This window comes from Gopherus flavomarginatus, chromosome 24 (genome assembly GCF_025201925.1).
Source record: "Gopherus flavomarginatus isolate rGopFla2 chromosome 24, rGopFla2.mat.asm, whole genome shotgun sequence".
Lineage (NCBI taxonomy): Eukaryota > Metazoa > Chordata > Testudines > Testudinidae > Gopherus > Gopherus flavomarginatus.
The window spans coordinates 11,787,019-11,813,380 of NC_066640.1; the positions used below are offsets into that span (position 1 = coordinate 11,787,019).

General features: G+C 45.4%; 1 protein-coding gene across 5 annotated transcripts in view; it reads right to left on the reverse strand.

Annotated features, from left to right (window-relative positions):
* Positions 1 to 26,362, reverse strand: part of SBNO2 (strawberry notch homolog 2) — a 111,684-nt gene that overhangs the window by 45,898 nt on the left and 39,424 nt on the right. The window contains exon 1 of one of the 5 annotated variants that reach the window (XM_050933870.1): positions 460 to 681. The exons of the other annotated variants lie outside the window; for them this stretch is intronic. Within the exon in view, the coding sequence (XP_050789827.1) occupies positions 460 to 504 (45 nt within the window). The 5' untranslated portion in view covers positions 505 to 681. Of the gene's footprint in view, positions 1 to 459; positions 682 to 26,362 lie in introns of those variants that run through there. 5 annotated transcript variants of the gene reach the window in all.

The following is a 26,362-nucleotide window of genomic DNA, read 5'->3' on the forward strand; positions in this document are numbered from 1 at the left end:
CTGAGCTGCAACTGGCCTATGCAGTTAAGAGGAAGTTTTCTAGCCATGAAAATCAAAGTCGTTCCGACCATAATGCTATAAACTCGCAGTCCTGGTTTGATTGGCAAGTGCTTCTCTGCCCTTCGTATAAATGTTCTGAATTCGGAATAAAACTCTTGAAAGCCTTTAGGGTTAAAAAAACATAGATTAATCTTCCACGCTGCTTCTCTTCCTCAAAGTTTCTCAGTTAATTCCAGAATTCTGACTGGCTAGGAGTGATTCGTGTGTTTTGAATATTTTAGCATAAACAGAGTGCAGCTTAAAAATAGTAATCCATTTCTTAATCTCCTTACATCAAGAATTGTGGCTCTGAAATTCTACTATTTATTTATAAACAGGCACACGTCCACTACAGCAGCTAAAAGATGCCTATCCCGCAAACAGAATGCAAACTATCAAGTGAAAAGAGGTAAATGTTACCTTGTAGAGAGAGGAGAACTTTAGCCAAAATTGCATTTGGGACATTTTAAAACAGCATTCAACTCGTTGCCAGACGAGAACTTGGGCAAAACAATGAGCCGTGCTTTTTCAGTACATAACGGAGAAAGATCCTCATTCATGACAGCAACAGCGGCAGCAGCCAGAGAAAGATCTCATGAAGGTTTAAAGAAACGTTACACGCCAAAGGAAGGAGTGAAAATGGTGGAAAAAAAAGCCAGTCCATACAGTGCGGCTGTTCTAAGGCTGTAGAAATTTGCATACAGTGTTTAGTCATGAAGCAGAGTGCTCTTACTTCCTCTAAGTATGGGAGCTGACTTTCAGGAAATGATGCCTGCTTGGTAAGTCAGTGAAATTACTGGCAGTGCGATGAGAATTACTGTATGTGGTGTAATTCAACCACAGAGACACTGTAAACAAAGCTGAGCTCCTCGATAGGCTCAGTTTGACTTGGGACAGAAGCGAAGTCTATGTCAAGCACTTATCTGTTCAATAAGCCAGCGCATAGCTCATTTCCCCCCCTTCAACCCTAGTCTGAGGAAAAAATGCTACCTTGGACAAAAAAATATCTGCCATCTTTGTATTTGTTTTCCCTTTTCTCAGAGATGTAGGGGTTCAGATGAACCTGCCAGCTCAATCCCCACCTTCTTTACTCGCCTTCCTGTCCCTCAACAAATATAAGGGAGGGATCCCTTAGTTAATGGGGTGCTCTGAATGGTTATGGTTTTACACACACACTCCCCCTTCCCTTTTCAAATACTTCATTTTGAGCTTTCTGCATCTTTGCTGGTTAAGTAAAGATATCACTGCTAGGCATGACCTGTTTCTGCTGCAGGGTGGAGGAAGTAGAGAAGGAAAGGGGACTAGAAGGAAGCATCTAAACAGGATTTCACTATAACAAACTTTAACAAGAGACTGCCCTGAAGAAAAGGTAGATGCCAAAAGGAGAAGTAAAATGTTACTTGCAAAGTTTTGTGGTACGAGGAACCTGTCGTTTGAACGTATCTGTTCGGTTTTGGGGAACAAAACGGGATGCATCTGTGTGCTTCTCCCCACAGAGAATAACAACAGCACTCTGACAGATCAAACTCTGGAGCAAGGGACAGTATTACAGCTCCTTCTAGTGCCTTGCAAAGTGGGAGTGAACCACTTCATTTCCTCCAAATTGAGAGCCACACCTGATTAACTTCACCTTGCCCATATCCGCTTTATTGTTCTGGCTCACTGTGTGGGAACTGAATTCCATGTGGGTCAAAAGCCAGAGGCACAGATCCAGCAGCGACAGTGTGTTCACTAGATATGCAGCTCTCTACTAAATACTCTTAACCAGCTGTGCCGGTAAGGGAGTTTTAGTTACCTGGCTGAACAAGCTGTTATACAGCATGTCTCTCAGGCTGATGAGCACTAAAACCAATGATTGGTATTCTGGATGGAAATCCCCTCATCCTTCCCCTCACCAGCCTTTCTACCCAAGCAGGACACTTTTCAAAACCGCATCAGACTGAAATCACACTTATGGTTTTCCTGCGCTGGATTTGGAGGTTCGGAGACTGTTTGGCAAAAGTGGAAGAGAAACACCTGACAAAAGTTTCCTGGCTCAGCGGGAAACATCAGGAGCAAATGGGCTTTTAGCCACATGCAAGAAACTTCTGGAAAAGCCCAACTTATTGAAATGGCACTTCTCACGAAAGCAAACAGCCAAAGAGTGAGCGTCTGTGTTTGGAATGAGGGGATCCTGGGTCAAGAAGAGGCAAACTATCTAGGAGACCCATGGAAGAGGGGAAGAGTGTCTGAGACCTGAGATGCATACAATAGACTGGTCTCCTCTATCCCCTAATGATTTTGAGAATCAGGAGGACACATGCTATATGGAACAGATTCTTTTCTGTGGAGGAGCCTCTGCTACAAAACATCCTGCCACTGGAGATCCCAATGAGCCACAATGTTGTGAAACCTATTTCAGGTCAAGATACATTTCTTCAGAAGTATGCTCAATAACAGAGATGTGCAATATTCCAAACCTGGAAAATCACTTATAGGACCTCCACTTGAGAAGGCAACTTAAAATAGGAAAGAGCTAGGTCTGTTGTTCGGATATATAATTGTGACACTTATATGGTGCTTAAGTGTCATGGTGGCAGGTGTATTAGAATTGCATCTAGAATAGAGATTCGAGCCCTATCATGCAAAATGCCTGTCCCGGAATACTCTTCCCCATTAACTAAGTAGGAAAGGAAAATGTCTTTCCTTTGGTGCTGTAGCAGGGTGGTCCCCCGCTCCTGCCTGGGAGGGCTGCAGTGGTAAAAGCAGCCCTGGAGAGGGCTGCAGCTCTAAAAGCTGGGATGACTGGGGAAGCGGCCACAGCTGGGCCACAACCCAATCAGGCCACAGTTGGCCTGTATAAAAAGGCTGGGAGGAAGGCGCTCAGCAGTCTCTCTCTGCCTCTACAGGGAGAAGGGCCTGGCTGCAAGGTGTTAAGTAAGGAACTTAGATTGGGGAAGGGCCAGAGGAGCTGGGAGCTCCAGTCTAGGAAAGCCTCAGGCTGCAGGCCTGGTAAGGCCTATGAGGTACTGGGGGTTGCAGGGGGCAGCCCACGGGTAGCCAGAGGCAGCAGGTCCAAACCCCTTTGCCTGTGATGAGTGGCTCATACTGCAAGCTGCCCTAGTGAATGGGGGCTAGATGGAGACTGGGCAGTAGCCAAGACTGAGGCGAAGTGGGGATAGTGGGTGGGGGTTCCCCTAGGAGGAGGAGACCCAGAACTGTGGGGATACTGCCAAGGGGCAGCACCCAGTTAAAGGGGCACCAGGATCCTGGAAGGGATATAGGGGCCAGCGCTCCTGGGTCGAAGAGCTAATTCCTGGAGATGACCAGCAGGATGTGCCGCAGGTGTGAGTCCTGCATGTTTACAGGTGCTTTGTGGCACCAGATCTCTGGCTGCAGTCTCAGCCAGAAGAGCAGGTGACAAGGAAAAGAAGAGGAGGCGTTGCTTAAGCAGCAGCCACTCTTGTGATGAGGAAGAAAGATGCCATCTCAAGTACTTTGTAAGGTTTCTCAGCGTAAAGGAGGATGAATTTGCATGGATTTCACTCTTCCACAAACAAAAAGAGAGGGATCTGGACAGGAACAGAGTGGGTTGAGGGGGAGACAGGTTCTGTGCGTTGAGGGGAAGCTGAAGAATTTGGTTTTTGTACACAGCTGGTTTTGGGTAGAGCAAGGCAGTTAGTATGCCACTGCTGCTTGTCTCATTCAACTGTATTTTTAATCACCTAGTAGAGGCCCCAGAGCTTGGGAAAGGTGCTTTAGTGACTATATGCTGGAATAGAGAGAGAGCAAATACATTTAAAAGAAAGTCTTAATCACTGAAAGACTTGCTGCCGGTAACTGAATTGCTATGTGCACTAAATTAAACCACTACCTCCTGTCTAATAAGTGAAACTATAGACCACCAAGATCTTGCTACTTATACAACTCTTGAAAATCAGGTGGGCTATTTCCTGTTTTTTCCTCTCAGTGGACAAATGAGGCAAAATGAAAGCCACAAAAGTTTAGCATCAAGATGAAGTGAGACTTGTGAAAAATATTTTTAAATAGTTATCAGGATTGCTAATTTGATTGAATAATAATTCAATAATATAATCCCTCAGGGATAACATAACCCATTGGGGAATAACAACTGTGCCTTTTACCTATCCTAAAGATATGCAACAACTCATTCACTTGCACATCAGAGTCATGAAGACACATGCTGATGAACTGTTCTGAGGAAATGTGGTATCCTAGTGTTGCTACCAATATTCACTTCACTCTCTAACTTCCAATGAAAAACAGAATGTAAAACCATGATAACTGCACACACTTTCAGCTCAATGAAATATTGTTCCTCCATCATTAAAACACTTTCCTTTATCTGATCTATTTCCATTCCAACATCAACATTACCCTCACCAGCCTGTTGACCAATGGGCTACAGTCCAGAACACTAGTGGGATGTACAGAATTTGCTGCAATCTGCCAGATTTTTCGTAAATCAGTTTAATGACAAAAATCAAACAGCAGCTGAGACTGTAGATGGGAAGACGAGGTAGCTAGTCTGTCTCCTGCACAGATAAGAGAGAGGGCCAGATTTTTTCAAGTATTTAGGTGCCTAAAGATGCAGATAAGCACTTAACTGGATTGTCAAAATTGCCTAAACAAGTTAGGTGCCTTAACTGCCATTAGGTGCCTAACTGCATCCTTAGATGCCTAAATACCTTTGCGAATCTGGCCCATAATCCCAAGAACACAGGCAGCAGCATATATTAAGTGACCAATGAATGGAAGAAAGCAGGTCCTTATTTGCCTTCAAAAATGGTCAAATACTAGTTAAGGAGGGAAAGATGGTTGAAAGTTCAAGCAGCTCTGTTTTTCTTCACAATGTTGTCTTTCCAGTGGTCTGAATGATGGGATAGCGTGTATTGTATACACCAGCCCTAACGTTTCCTGTTTCACTAACATCACTGACTTTACCCAAGATTGGTGAGAGGAATTGCTTTAATTTTTGGCAGTCTTGAATGTCAAAAAGTCACTGCTGCCCTGAATAGTAAAAATGCATGCACAATCCCCTGGTCTAATTCGGAAAGCTAAAGTAGGGCAGGGGAAGAGAGATGAAGAGAGGTGTGTGACAGATATGGCCATTTCCTGCATATCCTTGGGAGACCTTACAGAATTAAATTTAAGTATCTTTGAGGTCCATTGTTTCAAATGAATGGTTTATGTATGACTGTGTTCTACTCCAGGGGGGAGGGCCACCAGTGCTCCTTCAGGAACTAAAAACAGTGGGTGGCAATTAAGGCAAATCAAGCCAGCTTGTAACCCACACAGAGAGGTACCACCTCCAGGGGAGGCTTGCATATACTAGTTCAAACTCTATTCTCCAGAGACCAACAGGCAAAGAAAGGACTTCTGGATAAATAGCCCTATTTTAAAATGACTCAGGGCCTTTTTTCTGATTCAGCAAATGGACAGGACTTTCTGTCTGAGGGCGAGCCCCCAACCCTTGTGGAAGGATTGGGAGGACTAGGCCATAAGACTGACGGATGACCTCTGGTAAGCTTTTAGCATGCGTGTAGGAACTTTTATTGTGTCTATACATTCCTCTGTCATGCTTTTACCTTAAGAATGAATGTGCTTGCTCAGAAAGAGCCATAAGGTAACTTACAATTGTGGGCAATACCCTGGTCATAGCCTTCAGAGGGAAAGCAAAGTGCAGGCACTGGCCTTGCTGGGGATATCGCACTAATCCAAGGAGCTGTACAGCAGGAGGGAGTAAGACACAGGTATTTGCCTGAGAGAGATGGGAGCTGGGAACCTTTAAAATGGGTGCCCTTGAGGGGCCATGGAGGAGAAACACATTTGGAGTTACCCCAAAACTGTGACAAGGAGTTGGGCAAAGGTTTCTGCAAGACCCAACCACACGTCTTACTTTTAAAATATATATATTAAAAACAACAACAGAGAATTTGGGAAGCAATTTACAACGAAAGCAAAAACATCCTGTTCTACGGCATGGCTTCTTTTGATCTGGGGAACAGTTAACCCAGCCTCAAGAAAAGGGATTGAAATGCTGCTGCTTGTGAGCGTTTTATTGATGTGATGGCTGTGAGTGGGGACTACCAGTGTACATGTGGTTTGGGTTCAATGTGGAGAATTTAAGGCCATCTGAGAGACTTCCCCCCTGGATAGGTTCCTACAACTCAGAATACCCCATCCAGCCCAATGGCACAGGAAAGAAGTTTGTTTGGCATGCTACAAGTTTGTAGCTGTGGTCAACAAAGCATAACTGGAGGCAGGGAGACTTAGATGAACAGACTGACTCAGGCCAATTCTGCTTCGAATTAAAGCAGCTATTTAAAAATATTTCCCAATCAAATTATATTACTGGCATCTTAAGAGCACTAACTGTTTCACACTAGGTTTTCTCGATTTTGTGAGCTGTATCAAAGGGTGAGGGATGGAGGGGAACTTAAAAAATGAGTTTATTGAGAATTTCTGTGAGGGCTCCGTGAAAGGATTTTACTGGAAAACTTCCTGATTTTCTATTCCCTTCTATTTGTGGAGTCTCTGCCTTGCCTTCAGTGGGATGCTATGCTTAAACCACAGTTTAACTAAACAGATTTCAAAACCCCAAAACAATAGTAACAGTTTGGAATGAAGGAGGTTCAGCCATGAGCATCCACACAATGAGCTGAAGTCTGATCCAATATTCTTTTCCTTTGAGTACCGGTAGCTCCTTTTTGGGCACGTGCCCAGCTGCACCTGGCTGAAGGAGGACAATCTGGTGCATTAGTTACTTTTTAGGTAAAAACACATCTCCAAAACTCTTACTGGGCCTGATCCACTGCCACTGAAGTCAAAGACAAATTTTGATTTCAACAGATGCAGGATTAGGCCCTGAATGTCCTGAACCTCTTTCGCTGGATTAAGCAAAGCATTGAACAAGGATGGATTTAAGCACCTGCTTACATGCTTAGCTGAACTGAGCCTGTGACAAATAGGGACATTTCCTGCAATATCCTAGAAATACCTTATTGAATTAAGTTAATATATTATCATGGGCTGGGATTGTATGTCACCTTTCTTGTGGAGGAGAGGTGACAGCTATAAGATCTGGGAGTTCAAAAGACTATATTAAAAATGGGCCAGACAAATATATCCCCGAAGTCCAATAAGCGTTAAGTGGATTTCCTGGGGAAATCCCTAGGGAGAGGTAAATGCAAATTACCCAAACCCAGTTAGGCAAAATCACAGCCCTTTAAAGCTAAGCCGTGAGGTCTTTGTTTGCTGATTACCTGTTACAGAAGGCCAAAATCAAAGGCCCAAGCTATATGAACAAATGTCTGATTTGCCCAGCCTTTGGATTCTGGTGCTGGATCTAAGGCAAATGAATTTCTAACCATGGGGAAAACACAGTTATAGGTTTTGAAGGACTAAAACCTACCAGAGCCCTAGACTGGAGTTGAAGGTGACCTCTGGTAAACTTTTCAGCGTGCATGTAGGTTCTTTCATGAATTTAATGTCTTCTCTCTAATGCTTCCCTTGAGAATGGATGTGCTTGCTTAGAAGGTCCATGTGGTAACTTATACACTGGTCATAGTCCTCGGAGAGAAAGCCAGGCTCAGGTGCTGGCCTGTTGGGCAGTCTGGCTTCCTGGGGATATCACAATGAATGGCAGGGAGCTGTGCAACCTTAAAATCCCACATTTCAATCCCTTCTAACCAGGGTCTCCAGCCAAGAGATATGACAGCTGGAAGCCGAACATGGGTGCCCTTGGTAGACCACAGAGGGGGAATACAGGTGCAGTTTGCCCTGAAACTCTGAAAGGGCACTTAGTGTCTATCCTGTAGTGTTTATTCAAGCTCGTAACCAAATACTGACATGGCTGGCTCCAAATATGGCTCATCACATACTACATAGTTAGTAGTCATGGCAGCCAAACCTTGTGTTACCCTTTCTAGCAGCCTAAACTGGCATATAATTGTCTTCTTGTTTCCAGGGTGCCAGATTTATTTAGCTCAGAGATTGAGACCCCTTAACAATGCCTGGGTAACTTAGATGATCTTGCTTTGTTACAACCTTCTGTCTGGTAGAGCATCCCAGAGTCTATCGTCCCAGGTATCTTCTGGGCACTCTACGACTATGCTGAGGCATCAAGGGATAGTTGTCCATATTTTCCCGGAATGCACTGATAGAAACAAGATTAGACAGCATGACAGGTATGGATGCACAAGCAGGAGACCTGGCTGTTCTGTGAAAACGGGGACACAATTCCCTCCTGTTCACTGTGACCAGATAACATGAGGTGTTACAACAACTGAAATTGTTCTTATCACCAAACCAGGGTCTAAATAAACTTGAGCTATCTGCAGTGAAAGTGTTTTCTAACTGTGATTAAACCATGCAAAAACCAGTCTAAACGGAACAGTACAGCCACTGGCAGGTAAAGCAACATGTTAGTGATGTACTTTATAGGCAGCAGACCCAGTTAAGTGTCTTCAAATTGATTTTAATGTCTGTATCCCCTGTGGACCTATATAACTCCAGGACAGCAATAGGAAATTCCAGGTGGTTTCTTATTCCAGGAAGCTCTTTAGTTCATCCAGAGGCAAGTCTTCCATATAATTTAATAACTCTTAAATTGATTTCTTTGAAATCGCCCCAGCCCTGGCACACGCAAAGATGCACTTTAATTAATATTTTGGAGATAGTGGTTAACCTTTTTCTTTTGTACCAAAATGGAGATTTCAACAGGAAACTGCAAGAGGTGGAAAGAGAAAGGGCTTGTTTATGATTAACATGTGGTCAAGCGTCCCACACACACCACAAACTGCACAAAAATCAGATCAGGCAAAGGCTGTAATCTTTACAACGTTATTATAAATTACTCTTCATAAAACACTAGCTCATTCTTTCCCCAACTCCTTCTTCCATAACCCAGCCAACCAACTGCCGATTGTCCTCTTTTCTCCAACAGCAGCACAATTCAGTTATGTAGCATTTCATGCTTGACACATAGCAAATATGAATATGCACCATCTATCAATACACAAATATGATCATGGATTTATGCTGTCCTTCACAAAGAATACTGCCATCCACCCTGCAGTACAGTTTCACACTAGCTAACATTTTGATATCTCCCTAATGATACTTAGATTCTCTGAATCAACTTGCGGTGAACAAAGCAGCAGCATTGCTATGAATTAACAGCCAGTTCTCAGTATCCAGCATTAATCCCACCTCCTGCAGAAAGAGCTTTTCGTAGACTTTTGTCAGTGATCCTTCTTGCTCACCTATGCAGCTTTATAAACCACTGAAGACCTAACTTCAAATACTTTGTGATATTAGAAATCAGGAACTTTTCAGCATCTTGAAATTAAATTGAACACATGGGTGCACAGTTTATAGTCCATATTGACTGTTGCCTTCCCCAAACCCAGGGGAAGAAAACAGGACAAGGGGGGAAAGAGAGGAGACGTGAGAGACTTGTCACTGTCTTAAGACAGCATTTTCAGCAGGAGGCCAGAAGGGGAAATGACTCATTTGTTTGGTTTAGGCTGATCTTACAGGTTAAGTACAGGTTAAGAATATGGCTCTGTACTTTTATTTTTTGGGTTTCATTCTTCTCCCCTCCCCGCCCACAAATTAGTTGCAGCTGTTGGATTTCCCAGGCAGTCCATCCCTAGATCAAGCAAACTCATCCACAATTTCTTGGGGAGGAGGGGGGTTGATCACATAATTCACTGTTTTGGGGAGATCTTTACTTTCTCTTTCAGCATTTACAAGCTTCCTGTGAATATGTTCGAGGACCGTGCTCAGCCCTTCTCCAGCCTCTGCTGATCAGTGGAATTTAAGGATATGTGGTCTCTAATTCTGGTGTCTCGGGTCCAATCTCCCATCCAAGCAGCTGTCCTGTTCCTTCCATTGCAGGCTTCACTAGTGCGCGCTCCTAGAGAGCAAGGGGTGGGAGGCATTGGTCTTCTTCAAAATTAACATTAATGAGGAACTGCTCTGGGATGAGCTGTATGTTGTAACAGAGGCTGTTGTGAACACCACAGTGAGAAGCATGAAGAGCAGGCAAAATAGCACAGAATCGGCCTGTTCTTGTTTATTGTAGTGATAACAGGACAAACTGCATTTTGGTCCCAGCAGCAACTGTCACACCCTCCAGTCAGCAGGACTGCACATTGTACAGGCAGATGTCTTGTGGAAACAACTTTCCAAAGAGCTGCTGAGTCCATGTCTCGCTTGGTAATTCCAGTTAAATCATTTACTCCTGGGAGAATTCTGCGCCACTGCGCATGTGCAGAATATACGTTCCCCACAGATTTATTTGCTTCCCTGCAGAAAAATGACTTTCTGATGGGGAAGCAAAGGGAAACCACAAAAGCGATCATGCCATCCTTCCCAGCAGTATGTTTCGGGGGGCCAGGGCAGCCAGACAGAGAAATCACTGTGGCAGGAGGCGGGACTGGGGAAGACCCAGCTGCAGGCTCCTACCCTGTGCCAGGATCAGCTGCTAGTCCTGGTTGGGCTGGAGTGGATGGGACTTCCTCTTCCCCCGCATGGCATCCAGGGCTGAGTCAGACCCACCCCCAGATTTCTTCCCCAGCTGCAGAAATCTCTGCAAAGTCATCCGTGTCCCTTCCCCCCAACACACTTCCTACACCCATCACTCTTCAGCTGCAGGGATCACTGTGTGCAGGGAGCTGCTTCCCCATCCCCTCAACCACCATGCCTCCAGACCCCCTTATATCCAGACCCTCCTGCCAAGACTCAGACCCTTCCCAGCCAAGTCCCACTCCCCTGCACCTGGATCCCCACCCTACTGAGCCCCAAGTGGCTACATCTGGATCCCCACCCCACCAGCATCTGGACTCCCCATTGAGCATCCCACACCCAGACCCCCCCTGCCAAACTCTATCCCCCCCACACCCAGATCCCCTACCGCCCGATGAGCCACCCACATCCAGAATGCCCTCACACAGAACCCTCTCAACCCACACCTGGATCCCCCACACTAAGCCCCTCCACACTTAGATCTTCTGCGGGGGAGCTGCCCCGTGATCTCCCATCTCTGTGCAGCCAGTGGCCTGTGCTCCCCAATGCCATGCTGGAGCCTCCACATTTATCTGACAAATAAAATTTGCAGAATTTTAAGATATTGTGCGCATACTTTTTTTTTGGCACAGAATTTTTAATTTTTTTGGCACCGAATGCCCTCAGATTTCAAATTCTAGGGCAGAAGCACTTATCTCTTGAAGCAGGTGTGCATTGTGAGGGCTCCCATCTCCAAGAGAACCTGCAAACCTTCCATGTGCCATCTCCACCATGTGCAATTCATAACTACGATTTATCTATAGCTTTGCCTAATCTTAGAGTTCTGTGCCCTGGGAACCCTAATCTTGAATGGACTGACTAACCTAATTGCTTTCTATGAGGAGATAACTGGGTCTGTGGATGAGGGGAAAGCAGTGGATGTGTTATTCCTTGACTTTAGCAAAGCTTTTGATATGGTCTCCCATAGTATTCTTGCCAGCAAGTTAAAGAAGTATGGGCTGGATGATTGGACTATAAGGTGGATAGAAAGCTGGCTAGATCGTCGGGCTCAACGGGTAGTGATCAACGGCTCCATGTCTAGTTGGCAGCCGGTTTCAAGCGGAGTGCCCCAAGGGTCGGTCCTGGGGCCTGTTTCGTTCAATATCTTCATTAATGATCTGGAGGATGGTGTGGACTGCACTCTCAGCAAGTTTGCAGATGACACTAAGCTTGGAGGAGTGGTAGAGACACTGGAGGGTAGGGATAGGATACAGAGGGAACTAGACAAATTAGAGGACTGGGCCAAAAGAAACCTGATGAAGTTCAACAAGGACAAGTGCAGAGTTCTGCACTTAGGACAGAAGAATCCCAGTCACTGTTACAGACTAGGGACTGAATGGCTAGGAAACAGTTCTGCAGAAAAGGACCTGGGGTTACAGTGGATGAGAAGCCGGATAGGAGTCAACAGTGTGCCTTTGTTGCCAAGAAAGCTAACTGAATTTTGGACTGTATAAGTAGGGGCATTGCCAGCAGATCGGAGGGATGCGATCATTCCCCTCTATTCGACATTGGTGAGGCATCATCTGGAGTACTGTCTCCAGTTTTGGGCCCCACACTACAAGAAGGATGTGGAAAAATTGGAAATTGTCCAGCGGAGGGCAACAAATATGATTTAGGGGGTTGGAGCACATGATTTATGAGGAGAGGCTGAGGGAACTGGGATTGTTTAGTCTGCAGAAGAGAAGAATGAGGGGGGATTTCATAGCTGCTTTCAATTATCTGAAAGGGGGTTCCAAAGAGGATGGATCTAGACTGTTCTCAGTGGTACCTGATGACAGAACAAGGAGCAATGGTCTCAAGTTGCAGTGGGGGAAGTTTAGGTTGGATATTAGGAAAAACTTTTTCACTCAGAGATATGACTGGAATGGATTACCTAGGGAGGTGGTGGAATCTTCTTCCTTAGAGGTTTTTAAGGTCAGGCTTGACAAAGCCCTGGCTGGGATGATTTAGTTGGGGATTGGTTCTGCTTTGAGCAAGGAGTTGGACTAGATACCTCCTGAGGTCCCTTCCAACTCTGATATTCTATGATTCTATGACTTGTCTGGATGGTGCCTTGTTTCAGTGGCTTTATGGCTGTTGTCTTCCAAAAAGATTGATGATAGCATTAAACACAGGGATTCCAAACCTTTGATTTTTGTGAAAGTGTTGCATGAGATCAATGAACGGGGGAATACAGCTGTGTGTGTTTAAATCCACATTCAGCATTGTGCTTTAAACCAGTGACTCTCCAGGTCTTTTTCGCCTGGATGCCATTTTTGCCCAAGAAAGTCTCTCTCTCTCATTTATCTCAGGAATTTAAATCAATTGAAATGTCTCTTACACACACCCAGAAGCTATCAAAGATTAACCACTTATAAGTATCTTGGTTTGCTTTCACTTTGACTCAAGTTCTTCAGAGACCATATCCCGACATTACAGATGCGGGCTACAGTTGAACTGCATTATTGTTTAACAATTATTTTCCTGACATGATAGGGAGTTCTTCTCTCTCCTGAGTGGGGGGCGGGAGAGGTAAAATCCTAAAGAACCAATCTTATCACAAGCTACAGCCAACACATTTTCAGCCACTCCACCGTGGGCTGCATTTCCCCAATCTACCTTCAACCCCCTTCTCATTTCCTAGGCCATGAAGGGGTGTCTGTGCATATACTGTAGACAAAGGAACCCACATCCAAAGTTTAGCTCAATGAAAATCTGCTTCACATAGGATGCTGTGTATGCCAACTTTTAGCCTAAACATTTTTTGGTTTGTTTTTTAAAAAAGCTAAGTATAAGCCAAGGAGAAGAGCAGACCAATTTTGGGCACACATGTAGTGCTGTATGATATATTTTTATTCTGAATTAAATGTTTTGATACAAGTGTTATAAATCCATGCACAAGTTACAGCCTCCCAAAATAAGCAGTTTATAATGGGAAATGAGATGCCATTACAACAGATACACAGGACAATACTATTCTAATAAATATGACTGCAGTAAAACTATGAATGGAAGCACAATATTTCAGTACAGTAGAACCTCAGAATTACAAACACCAGAGTTATGAACTGACCGGTCAACCACACACCTCATTTGGAATTGGAAGTAAGCCATCAGGCAGAAACGGAGATGGGGAGGGGACGGGGAAGGGCAAATACAGTACAGTACTGTGTTAAATGTAAACGATAAAAAATAAAGGGAAATTTTTAAAACAAGATTTGACAAGGTAAGGAACTTGTTTCTGTGCTTGTTTCATTTCAATTAAGATGGTTAAAAGCCACACTCTTCTTCTGCACAGTAAAGTTTTAAAGCTGTATCAATGTTCAGTTGTAAACTTTTGAAAGAACCACCATAATGTTTTGTTCAGAGTTACAAACGTTTCAGAGTTACAACCTCCATTCCTGAGGTGTTTATAACTCTGAGGTTCTACTGTACAATGCACACCAATGCAGCCTTACAAGTCCTGCCATCTTACCCAGAATCGGTTCTAAGGGGGTTCTGCGCAGAAAAGGAACTTTTTCTGCTTTAAATGGCAAGTGTAGACATGCCCTAAGTTTCCTTCAAGGGGCAAGGAAAGGAGGTAAACTGAAAAGAGGAGGAAATGCTGGACAAACCAAAGCCTTGATTCTTGTACCAAGCTCTGTGCAGGTGGAACCCAGAGCCCCAGTGATTTCAAAAGAGTTCTGCATCATCACAAGGGTCTGCCCCAGGCAGCTCAGGACTTGATCAGGGTGCAGTTTTCAGGGCAATGGTTCTTGAGCTATAGTCCACCTAACCTTCCTGATGGTCCATGGAATGACACTTTGAAGAGTCAGCAAAAGACATAGAAGGTGGTGAGAGGCATCTTTTCACGGGCACAGTGGAATGAAGGATAAAGACCTCAGTGAAATCACTGAGTCACACAAGCCATAACAATCAGCAGCATGGGGAAGAAATCCTAGTCTGGGCGTCCATCTGAGCACACACAGGGACAAGTATAACGTGGCTGCTCTTTTGCATGAACTAGGCCATTTACAGTTTGTTTCATCTAGCTGGCTCAATAACTTGTTTTCATGTCAGGGCACATTTAAACAAGTCTAAGTTCTGCAAATTCTGACCTCGATGCAAACACAGATAATTATAACCCCGCCACCCCCCACACACCTGACTATATCAAGTTCAGCTTTTCTAACCAACATAATTCAAACCAAAAGCAGCCTTCTCCCCGCGTTGGACGTTACTGCGTGGTGGAATGTGTTCCAGCAGTGAGGCTCTGTCAACTGACAGTCAAAGCCTTCCAAACCTCACATGAACTTGTTTCTTACTAATGAAGTTTCCACCACATGCAAGATTCAAGATGTAAATTATTCCACCACAGTAAAAGTGAAAATATTGGCAAACAGAGTCAGCGAGAAGCTGGCCAATTGCCCTGATATGCACAAGATGACCCGGGTTCAGCAACCACTAATCTCAATGGTAAACACAAGTTTATGGCATTTGAGAAATGAGGCAGCAGCATGGGCGGCAACATTCAGCGTTCACCTTTGACTGGAGGGGTAAGCGATGAAACTAGAGGGGCTGAGAGAGTGTTTTGAGGTGAAAAAGCTAGTCCTTGTGTCCACTTCTGCTGAAATGGAGGTGGCTTTAATGAGGACAGAAGAGGTTGCATACCGGAAAGCAGGGCCCCAGGCAGCAAGGAAATATGGCCTTGTGATTCAGAGATTTTCAGGTAAAAAGGGACCATTGTGGTCATCTGACCTCCTGCAGAAGACAGGCCACAGAACTTCCCTGAATTAATTTCCGTTTGAACCAGATCAGATCTTTTAGAAAAACATCCAATCATGATTTAAATATTTCCAGTAATGGAGAACTCATCACAGCCTTTGGTAAGTTGTTCCAATGGTTAACTATCCTCATGGTTAAAAGTTTGCACCTTATTTCCAGTCTGAATGTGTCTAGCTTCAGCTTCCAGCCATTGGATCATGTTCGACCTTTGCCTAGAGACTGAAGAGCCCTCTCATGAAACTTCTGCTCCCCATATAGGTATTTATAGACCGTGCTCAAGTCACCCCTTAACCATCTCTTTGTTAAGCTAAATAGACAGAGCGCCAAGTCTTTCACAATAAAGGCCTGTTCTCCAATCCTTTCATCATTCCTGGGGCTCCTTCTGAACACACTCCAATTTTTCCAACATTCTTCCTCAGTTATTATCAACACCAGACCTGGACATGGTACTGCAGTAGTGGTCACACCAGTGCGCAATACAAAGATAGTGACCTCCCTACTGCTACTTTATATTGCCCTGATTACCGATCCAAGGATCATATTAGTCTTTTTAGCCACAGTGTCACACTGGGAGCTCATGGTCAGCTCATTATCCACCACAGCCCCCAAATCTCTTTTGGAGTTGCTGCTTCCCAGAATAGAATCCCCCACCCTGTATGTATGACCCACATTCTTTGTTCCAAGATGGATAGCTTCATAGGTGCCGACTCCATGGATGCTTCAGCCCTGGAGCACCCATGGGAAAAATATTAGTGGGTGCTTGGCACCTACTGGCAGCCAGCTCCCTCCCTCCCACCAAGCTGCCCCCACCAATCAGCTCTCCCCCATCCCTCCCAGCACCTACTGCCCACCGCAATCAGCTGTTTCACGGCATGCAGGAGGCTCTGGGAGAGAGAGGGAGGAGTGGGGATGAGGCGAGGCAGGACAGGGGTGGGAGTTTGGGGGAAGGGGGAGGGTGGGGATGGAGCACTGATGGATAGCTTTACAATTGGCCGAATTGAAATGCATATTGTCTGCTTGTGCTCAGCTTAACAAAAGTGATCTGGATCGTCCTGTATCCATGATCAGTCATTATTCACCACTCTCCCAATCCGTGCGTCATCTGCAAACTTTATCAGTGATTATTTTTATGTTCTTGTCCAGGTCACTGATAAAAATGTTACATAGCACAGGGCCATGAACTGATCCCTGAGTGACCCCACTAGGAACGCAGCTGCTCTATGATGATTCCCATTTACAATTACATTTTGAGACTTATCAGTTAGGCTAAGGCACAGGGGCTGGGCATCAGGAACACCTGAGCTCTATTCCCATCATTGCCACTGACTCAGTGTGATCTTGGATTAGTTTCTTCCCTTCTGCGGGGGGCGTTTCCCAATCTGTACCATGCGGACAAAAAAACTCCCCTTGGCTAAATTCATTGTATAGCCCTTTGAGATCCTCAGAGAAAATGCACCAAAGAATGGCAACCTGTTACTATGTTCACTCCCTTGTAATCAAACATGAAGTTCTAAGACTGGCACGTAATTGCCCAATCCCCAGGGAAACTTGCAAGCCTCAAGGATCCAATCTCCTTTTTAGCTTTTATTCTCTCCCCAACCCACAATGGAAACCTTGCCTCACAGCATAATTCCCCAGAGGAAGAGGAATGGTCAGCTCTCTCTCTGGAACCCAGCACCACCCTCCCATCACTAGATAAAGATATAACTACCCCCTATTTTACCCCATCCACCCTGGCCTCCTGGGGCTGAATAGCCACAAACTCCGATATGCCCCTCAGTGCCAGCTTTCCCAAGCCCCAGAGATGTTATCAGACCCCTAAAATGGCCTCATGTAACTATTTTCTTAACCTTATTTAAGCTCATTTGTTTGCGTAAAGAATGTCAGTCGAGCAGCAAGGATGAGTCACCCTGCAGCCGGTCAAAGGATCACAACATTTTGGTGAGGAAATGGATTTAAGTTTCAAGTTCACACAGGATTATTCCGAGCATGCAAGTGAAATGATCTTTCTCAGTGCACAGAAGGCAGCCATAAAGATTGCTGAGACATGATTGAAAATCATTATTAGCCAACAACATCCATGATGTAATTAAAAAAATCCCAGAAGGAAAAAAAAAGTGGCCATCCCTACTCCTTCGGGCAAAACAGATTCTGCAACCTGCCCTAACGGTCAGACTTGGGACCTACCAGAACAAGGGTAGAGGCAAATGCCCAGGTTGAAAGAACAACCTTCCTCCCCCAAATCCAAGATGGACAAATCTGCAGGCTGCAAACTTGAGCATCTCAGCTGATCTCCTAGAGCAGCAGGGAGAGAGCATTTACTGCATGAATACCTCAACAGTGTCATTAGTCGTCTACTCTTTAAACCTTGCCAACCCATTTTTGACATGTGCATTCCTGGGAAACCCGTTAGAGAGACAAACCACCTGGAGGTTTAACACAGCCCGAGGCCAGGTGAGGTCAGAATCCTGTATCTACCCAGAATGGCTCTCATTACATTCCCGAGGGCGCAGCTCACCAACTTCCTATCAAACTAGATCTAGGCAGTGTATGCGCAGGCCCATGGAGCTTCACTTCAAATGAGCCAAATCAGAATTTAGGTCTCTTTTTGCCACGTTCCCTGTGGATTTTATGCAGCAAAGTCGTATTTGGGAACGTACTGAGGAGTCAAGTTTTCTAGGATCAGAGACATACTTGGGTCTCCTGTCTAGATGTATGAAGAGAACACAATTTCTCTCACATACCCACACTGTCCATCTTGCCCCCCCAGACAAACCAATGTATATTTTAAAACAAAAGACTCACTTACAGAAGCCTGCAGTGAGCTCCTCATGTTCTCCCTTCAGTGTCACTAATCTGCTGGCATGGTTATTACAGGGAAAGATCTAACAAGATTTTAACACCACGCCCATCACCATGGTATCTGAATGTGATAAAGCCAGGTACTTTCCTATGTAGTCACCTGGAAAGATGTATCAGTCACAGGTAGAATATTCTTCCCCTCCTCCCTTCTGAAGTGCAAGTTTCATGTTTTCAGGCAGAGAGAACAAACTATTAATATTTAACTGTTTGGCATTCAGGACAGCGTGAAATCAGCAACGTGGGAAAAAATGACTATAGTAATGTGTGGAAGAGATACGACCAACCAGCGCTAATCCCAGCGCCTGCAGGCAACCAATGGGCTACTGCTCACAGAGACCCACACTGTTCCCATGGAACAATCCCCTGATAGCAGTTTCTCTTTGGAAGAGGTTGCGACTAATAACTGAGAAAAACCCCGAGGTGTTACTGTTTTCCATGTTAGCGCTCCAGTGGGAAGATTCCGCAAGAGGTGATCTGTCCCCAGTCCCAAGTAAGTCAGCCTGTTTCATGGCTGCCCAGGAAGAGGTAGGAATACAGTGCAAGGTTAAATGGCGTTAATATTATGCAAACCCCTCCTTTAATATGTTTGCAAAGGGAGAAGTTTGCAAAGCTCTTCCAGGTCCTGCTCTGAATAATCCTGGGATGGTTAAAGCAAGGGTTGAATCAAACCCATTGGCTCTTTGGGGGCAGACGGGATCTGTCTACAAAAGTTTATGGAGACAAACTCAGATTACTATTGGGAATATCTTATACAGTAATACAGCCCAGAGTCAGGGCCTCCCAGAGGATTCAGGGGGTCTGGGGCCCTCGCTGTCAAAGACCTGGCACTTTGGCAACGGGTCCCGGGGCGGAAGGACCCCCTGCCGCGGGTCTTTGCACTATGAAGGCTTTCTTAGGCACTCAATTTGTCAAAGAGTTTTTACACAAAAAAGCCAAGCCCTGGAACAAAAGGCCTTGTTCAACGTTACTCTCAATACAACCTTTTACTATACAAAGGGTGACATCACTGACTTATGCCATCTATTGGAGTCTTCAGAAAGTCCCATGCAGTAATGCTTGCATACAGAGTTACAGAGCAGCAAGTGAGAGCCAACGGAGAGAAGAGAAAGGAGGACTGATAAATAGGCTCATTTATTAACAAGTTGGTCATCTTATGCATGAGTACCCCTTGACTTCCTGCTCTTATGCAGTGCATTACTTGAGTAAGAGGATTGGCTGGCTGTAAATGTTAGAGTCAAAGGAAGGACAGGTATGTGTGTTCAGGGACAGATGATAAATAGCTTATAAAAATTCGAAAATTGGTATCAACCCTGTAACAGCCTCGAGACAAATATCTCTGAGCATTGACAAGCACGCAGCAATCTGAGGTTTTAAAAACACCATCACAAAACCCAGAATGAAAGGGAATGAATTACAAAGACAACTCCAAGAGGGGACTTCGCTCTTCAAGAAGTCAAGATCAATTAGAGAAGTAAATAAAAAATAAGAGTTCTGAGAGGCAGAGCACAGAACACGATGTAGGTAAATGTAAGCTAATATAAAAAGCACCCACCAAAATATGCTGGGTTTCTTGATAATAATTAAAATGCATAATATCACAAAATTGACTGCAAGAAAAATCACAGACTGCCCCCATCAACCATCACCATACACCCCCATCTTACCTGAAAATCCCACATTTGAACCCTAATCCCAGAACAAGGCATCACCTAACCACGCCTCAAATGACCAAGAAAAAAGTTTAGCTTTACAACATGTCTTGAACAGCAGCAAATCTGGGACATTACAGATCAAAGAAACTGGCAAATTTCAAAGCCGTGGGGCCTTCATGCAACATGTCCAACCACCAGCTCCCTTGTTTTTATACTGTGGATATTCCAGCTTGTGCACCTCTGATGATCGCAAGCACTGCAGCAAAGCAGAGAGAGGTAGTCGCCCAGAGAGTAAAGATATAAACTAGGTAGAGCTTTTTAGGTCAATGCCAACAACTGAACTTCTCCAGGAAACCTGTGCTATTCACAGAGCACTGGTGTTATGTGTTCTCAGCACTCTATACCAGTGTAAATTTACAGATTTTGAGATGGAGCCCCATGGCAAACATGTTACAGTAGTTTAATCTCTCAATGGCAAATGCAGGGAGGACTGCACCTAACAGAGAGACTGTCACGGCCACCTTGACCCATGCAGCTGGAGAAATTAAGGTTGTTACACTTGCTGTCTTTGCATCCAGGCTGCAGCTGAGGAGCAAGACCCCTGGATTGTGAAGCAATGTCAGGAATGGAAGTCACACTCCCTCAAACAAGGCATAATTCCTGCCAATTTTGCCAGATACTTTTACCGGCCTATGTGGCCTGAGCCACAGCCAAGCTAGTCCAGATGTAAACCTCAAGATGCTGGGTTATACACTCCACAGCAGCAACAGGATGGGCTGGAAGGAAAACTAAGCTTGGTGTCAACAGCATGACGGCATGGCATCAGCAGAGCCCATGCTCACTAACTAGCCTGCCGAGCAGCCTCACTTACACACACTGAGTAAGAGGGAGAACAAGATAGAACCTTGTTGTATTCTACCTGCAAGGGTCGAAACAAAAGCAAACCAAATCAGTCCCCCTCTGATCTTCCATCTAAAAATGAGCAAATCCATTCAAGGGCTAATCCATCCACTCCTGCCAGAGATGGTGCGTCAATATTCCTCATGATCAACAGCACAAAAGGCTGCTGGTAGATTTAACAAATCAGTTTAGAATAAACCTTTAATACCCAAATCGGCCAAACCTATACCAAAGCAGGACTAGTGTAACACGATCAAAACACCAAAAAAATGGTACCTATACAACAGCTTTAAGATAGGATCACCCAGTGTATTGTCTCTGTGCACTGTATTAGCAGTTTAAGTAGATCGTAAGGTCTCGGGGACAAGCCCCATGAACTTCATCACAAGTATTAAATGATGTTTAAGAAAAATAGATCTCTGTATTTCCCAGTGAAAGACAAGAAGGGGGTTCAAGTAAAGTTTATAGAATGAAGGGCTGGAGACACCAATCCAAACTGATCATTTCCATTTAAGAAATAATGGGATAAAGGAACATGACATGAAATAAAACAAACAAGCATCAGGAAATACTTGTCACAGGCAGAGACTAAGCTGAATGGAACAATCTGCCAAGCAGTGTCCCAGAGTCACAGAAATCCATTTCTCAACAGCTGCAAGAGAGGCATGAGTCTCCAGCACTAAAGCATTTACTCATGGGCCAAAACGTCCAAGCATCCTTAGGACAAAAAAAAAAAAAAAGGAAGATTGTTCCCTTTATGTAGTAGGCCAGCATCTATGGAGTTGGGAAAATGGAAATAAGAGAGCAAACAAACAATAGGCAGGAGGAGAGATGCAAAAGGATCTGCCACTGTTTTCCATTCTCCTACAGATTGTCGTCTTAGGGCGTCTGCACTGCAGGTGTGACTGCCACTTGGGTAGACATCCCCACACTAGCTATATCTGTGCTAGCATGGCTAAAAATAGCAATGTAGATGTGGGGATGAGGATTTCTTCAACGTGAGTAGGTCTGCAGGTCCCTGGCATGCTCATACGGATTGCACTGCTGCATCTACAATGCTATTTTTAGCCATGCTGGTGTGGATCTCTCTACCCAAGTTGCAGTCACAAGGCCAACGGCAGCACAGACATACCCTAAGATCGGGGTGACCAACCTGCGGCTCTGGAGCCACACGCAGCTCTTCAGAAGTTAATATGCAGCTCCTTGTACAGGCACCGACTCCGGGGCTGGAGCTACAGGCACCAACTTTCCAGTGTGCCAGGGGGTGTTCATTGCTCAGCCCCTGGTTCTGCCACAGGTCCTGCCCCCACTCCACCGCTTCCCGCCCCCTCCCCTGAGCCTGCAGTGCCTTCACTCCTCCCTACTCCCGCCCAGAGCCTCCTGCACGCCACAAAACAGCTGACTGGGAGATGCAGGGAGGGGGCAAGAAGCGCTGATTGGCGGGGCTGTCGGTGGGTGGAAGGCACTGGGAGCGGAATGGGGGAACTGATGGGGGGCTGCTGAAATATTACTGTGGCTCTTTGGCAATGTACATTAGTAAATTTTGGCTCCTTCTCAGGCTCAGGTTGGCCACCCCTGCCCTAGATTATGAGCTCAGTGGGGCAGAGACTGTATCTTCATTGGTGCATGTACAGGCCCTAGTAAAACAGGGCCCAGATCCTGCCTGGGACCTCTGGGTACAACCATCTTGTAAATTTTAAAAGTTACGATACCACTAAGAACGCATTAGTTATCACACACAATAGATGGAATGTGTCGATGTCTTTATCCATTGTACCCATTTCCTGTACTTTCTGCCCAATTTCTCAATATGAGCCAGCTTCTCTGGCTAAGGATACTGCATGCACTTGTGCTCCTTTTAGATAGGAGATTCTGGCAGCAGTATTTCCCCGACTCCTTTACGTAGAGATTCTTCTCATTCTTGTTTCTCCACATGATGGTTCCCCAAGCCGGCACTCAGAGATGCACAATCATGACCCCTTCCTTTAATCTTCCTCGTTACTATCACTCTCTACCTATCAGGAGAGCAAGGGAGAGACTCTGCGTTCACTGCTTCTGCACAAAATGGTTCTCGTCAGATCTTCACATAGACACTTCCTTCCTCCCTATCCTGCCAGAGTTTGAGCACTTCACTTTTGTGGTTCTCCTTGAGCTCCATTGGCTCAAGCAGTGGAGAGCGAAGGTCGTTCCCTAGCCCAAGGCTCCGGTGCTGCAGCCACAGGCCTGGCACAAAGCACACTTTGTACTGCTGGTAGAACTCTGAAAGCCATGACGTTTCCACAAGAATCATTTCTTGTTTTGGGCAAAAAGTCGGGCACCATGGAAAGGCCACTCACAACAGGATGAGTCACACTTTTGTCTGCAGTTCAGATGGGTTGTTTTTTTTTGTTTTTTTGGGGTTTTTTTTAACTGAAAGGCTCTTTTTTTCCTTTCCATGCTCATCCCTCTAATCTAAACACTCCAACGTTTATGGAAGCATATTCCTTTAATAGAGATTCTCCAAAGATTGTTCTTGCCAAGCTGGCTGCACTCAATTTCCATGATGTAGTAGAGGAAGTAAACTGATCAACCCGACTGGTCCAGGCCAGGAGATAACCCTACGCCCAGGGGTGATGATCCTGAGGGGATGGGTGTGTAGCGGGGTGGTCACCTGCTCCTGCCCTAAGGGGTTAAAAGCTAGCCCTGGGAGAGGGCTGGGGTGGGAGCCTCAGGCTGGGCTGATTGGGAGGCAGCCTCAGCTGTGGCCATGCCCCAAACAGACTCAGCAGGCCCTATAAAGGCAGGGAAGCCAGGGGCAGACACACAGTCTCCCTCTGCCTGTAGAGGGAGAAGAGCCTGGCTGCAAGGTGCTAAGGAAGGAACCTAGACTGGAGCAGGGCTGGGGAAGGGCCAGAGGAGCTGAGAGCTCCGGCCTAGGAAAGCCCCAGGCTGCAGGCCTGGTAAGGCCCATTAGATACTGGGTTGCACGGGACAGCCCATGGGTAGGCAGAGGCAGCAGGTCCAAAACCCCCTTGGCCTATGATGAGTGGCGAACTCTGCAGTCCACCACACTGAGCGGGGGCTAGACGGGGACTGGCAGGAGCCTAAGACTGAGGTGAAGTGGGGGTGGGTCCACACACCCTTATAGACCCTCCCCCTTTATAAATTAAAAACTCTTTTTATATTTAACACTATTAAAAATGCTGGAGGTGAAGTGGGGTTTAGGCTGGAGGCTGACTGCTGGCAACCCCCAAGTAATAAACTTGTGACCCTCTGAGGGGTCACAACCCCCAGTCTGAGAACCCCTGCCTTAGACTCTACAAAATAAATAACGTTAATAATTAAGCCCACTTCCCACTAAACCCAGCAGCAAATCCACCCCAGCCATTCCCTATGCCAAGTCCTATTGATTGGATCTCTAACACTGCAGGATCTCTACAGGCTGATGAGAAATATTGAATGTCAGCCAACCGAGTGATGCAGTTGTGAGAATGGCTAATACAATTCTGCAGTCTATTAACAGGAGTGTCCTATGTGACACATGGGAGGTAATGTCCTGCTCTGCTCAGCACTGGTGAGGCTTTAGCTCAGTGGGTCCCAAACTTTAACAACCTGTGAACTCCTTTCACTAAAATGTCAGGTCTTGCAAATCCCCTCTTAAAAATGAATATTTCCAGGGATTTTCTCCTTTACCTGAGTATAAATTATAACAGCAGTGATCTTGGAAATATAAAATTTGTTTTTATAACATGTTTATTACACACTATTTCTTATTATTTATCATTACAGTATTTTTATTACATTATGAAAATGGCACCACTCTTCCAAGATCTCACTTTTGTAGCTTGTATCACTTTCAATAAGCCTGTTATAAGGCAAGGCTCCTATCCTTGTTGCCAAGAGGGCTAACGGCATTTTGGGTTGTATAAGTTGGGGCACTGCCAGCAGATCGAGGGAAGTGATTGTTCCCCTCTATTCGGCACTGGTGAGGCATCATCTGGAGTACCTTGTCCAGTTTTGGGCCCCACACTACAAGGATGTGGAAAAATTGGAAAAAGTCCAGCGGAGGGCAACAAAAATGATTAGGGGGCTGGAGCACATGATTTATGAGGAGAGGCTGAGGGAACTGGGATTGTTTAGTCTGCAGAAGAGAAGAATGAGGGGGGGATTTGATAACTGCTTTCAACTACCTGAAAGGGGGTTCCAAAGAGGATGGATCTAGACTGTTCTCACTGGTAGCAGATGACAGAACAAGGAGCAATGGTCTCAAGTTGCAGTGGGGGAGATTTAGGTTGAATATTTTGAAAAACTTTTTCACTAGGAGGGTGGTGAAGCACTGGAATGGGTTACCTAGGGAGGTGGTGGAATCTCCTTCCTTAGGGGTTTTTAAGACCTGGCTTGACAAAGCCCTGGCTGGGATGATTTAGTTGGGGATTGGTCCTGCTTTGAGTAGGCGGTTGGACTAGATACCTCCTGAGGTCCCTTCCAACCCTGATATTCTATGATTCTAAGTCACATTTCTGTCTTATTCCTCCGACAATGAATTTTGCTGCAATTCTATTGCTATTATGATTCATTTACTTATCTGGTTTTATCCAGCAGAGGGAGCCCTTGTCTACACCCGGGTTTGGCCCCATTAACAGTCATTGGTGACCAGCTACCAGAGCACAAACAGGCAAATCCTCTATAACAGTGCTTCTCAAAGCCGCTCCGCCGCTTGTTCAGGGAAAGCCCCTGGAGGTCCCGGCCGGTTTGTTTACCTGCCGCGTCCGCAGGTTCGGCCGATCGCAGCTCCCACTGGCCGTGATTCGCTGCTCCAGGCCAATGGGATATGCTGGCCGCCACTTCCAAGAGTCCCCACAGCCCCTATTGGCCTGGAGCAGTGAACCGCAGCCAGTGGGAGCCACGATCGGCCGAACCTGTGGATGCAGCAGGTAAACAAACCGGCCCGGTCCGCCAGGGGCTTTCCCTGAACAAACGGCTGCCCGACTTCGAGAAGCACTGCTCTATAAAATGTGATTTTCTCTGGTGCCGTTTAACCTTTATTTGAAGCAGCAGTAAACTGCACTGATGCAAAGTGAGTCTTACAGCAGCCTTGCTTGCAGGACGGGGTATCTGGTGTTGTACCAGGTCTCCTCCAATGGCTCAAAACACTAATGTAGACAAGGCCCAAGGCTGCAAAAGCCGGAGTCCAAAGGAGGTTCATAGTACATCTTTAAAGACACACTAAGAAAATAAAATACAGCTCAATACATTTGCATCAGTGTTTGGAGAATATGGAGATTCTGCAATGTAGGAGAAATTTGTCAGTTTTGCTCTTTATTACTGTGATGTGCTTTTTTGACATACTCCTTTGTGAAGGAGATGGTCTCTCCTTTATAATCAACCAACTCTTCCTACTATATTTGTTCACTGTCACGCTCCAGTGTTCGTGGCACTGCAGGTCACTACAAAGCACACAGCTGAAACATTCCTCAATGAATCATGCAGGAAGAAGAGGCTGATTATAAAGGAACAAGCTTCTGTTTATACATGTATCTTGAGGCATTCAAATGCTACGGGGGGGGGTGGGGGGAAAGACATTCAGAAGTAGTACATGGCAGCATGATGGGGTT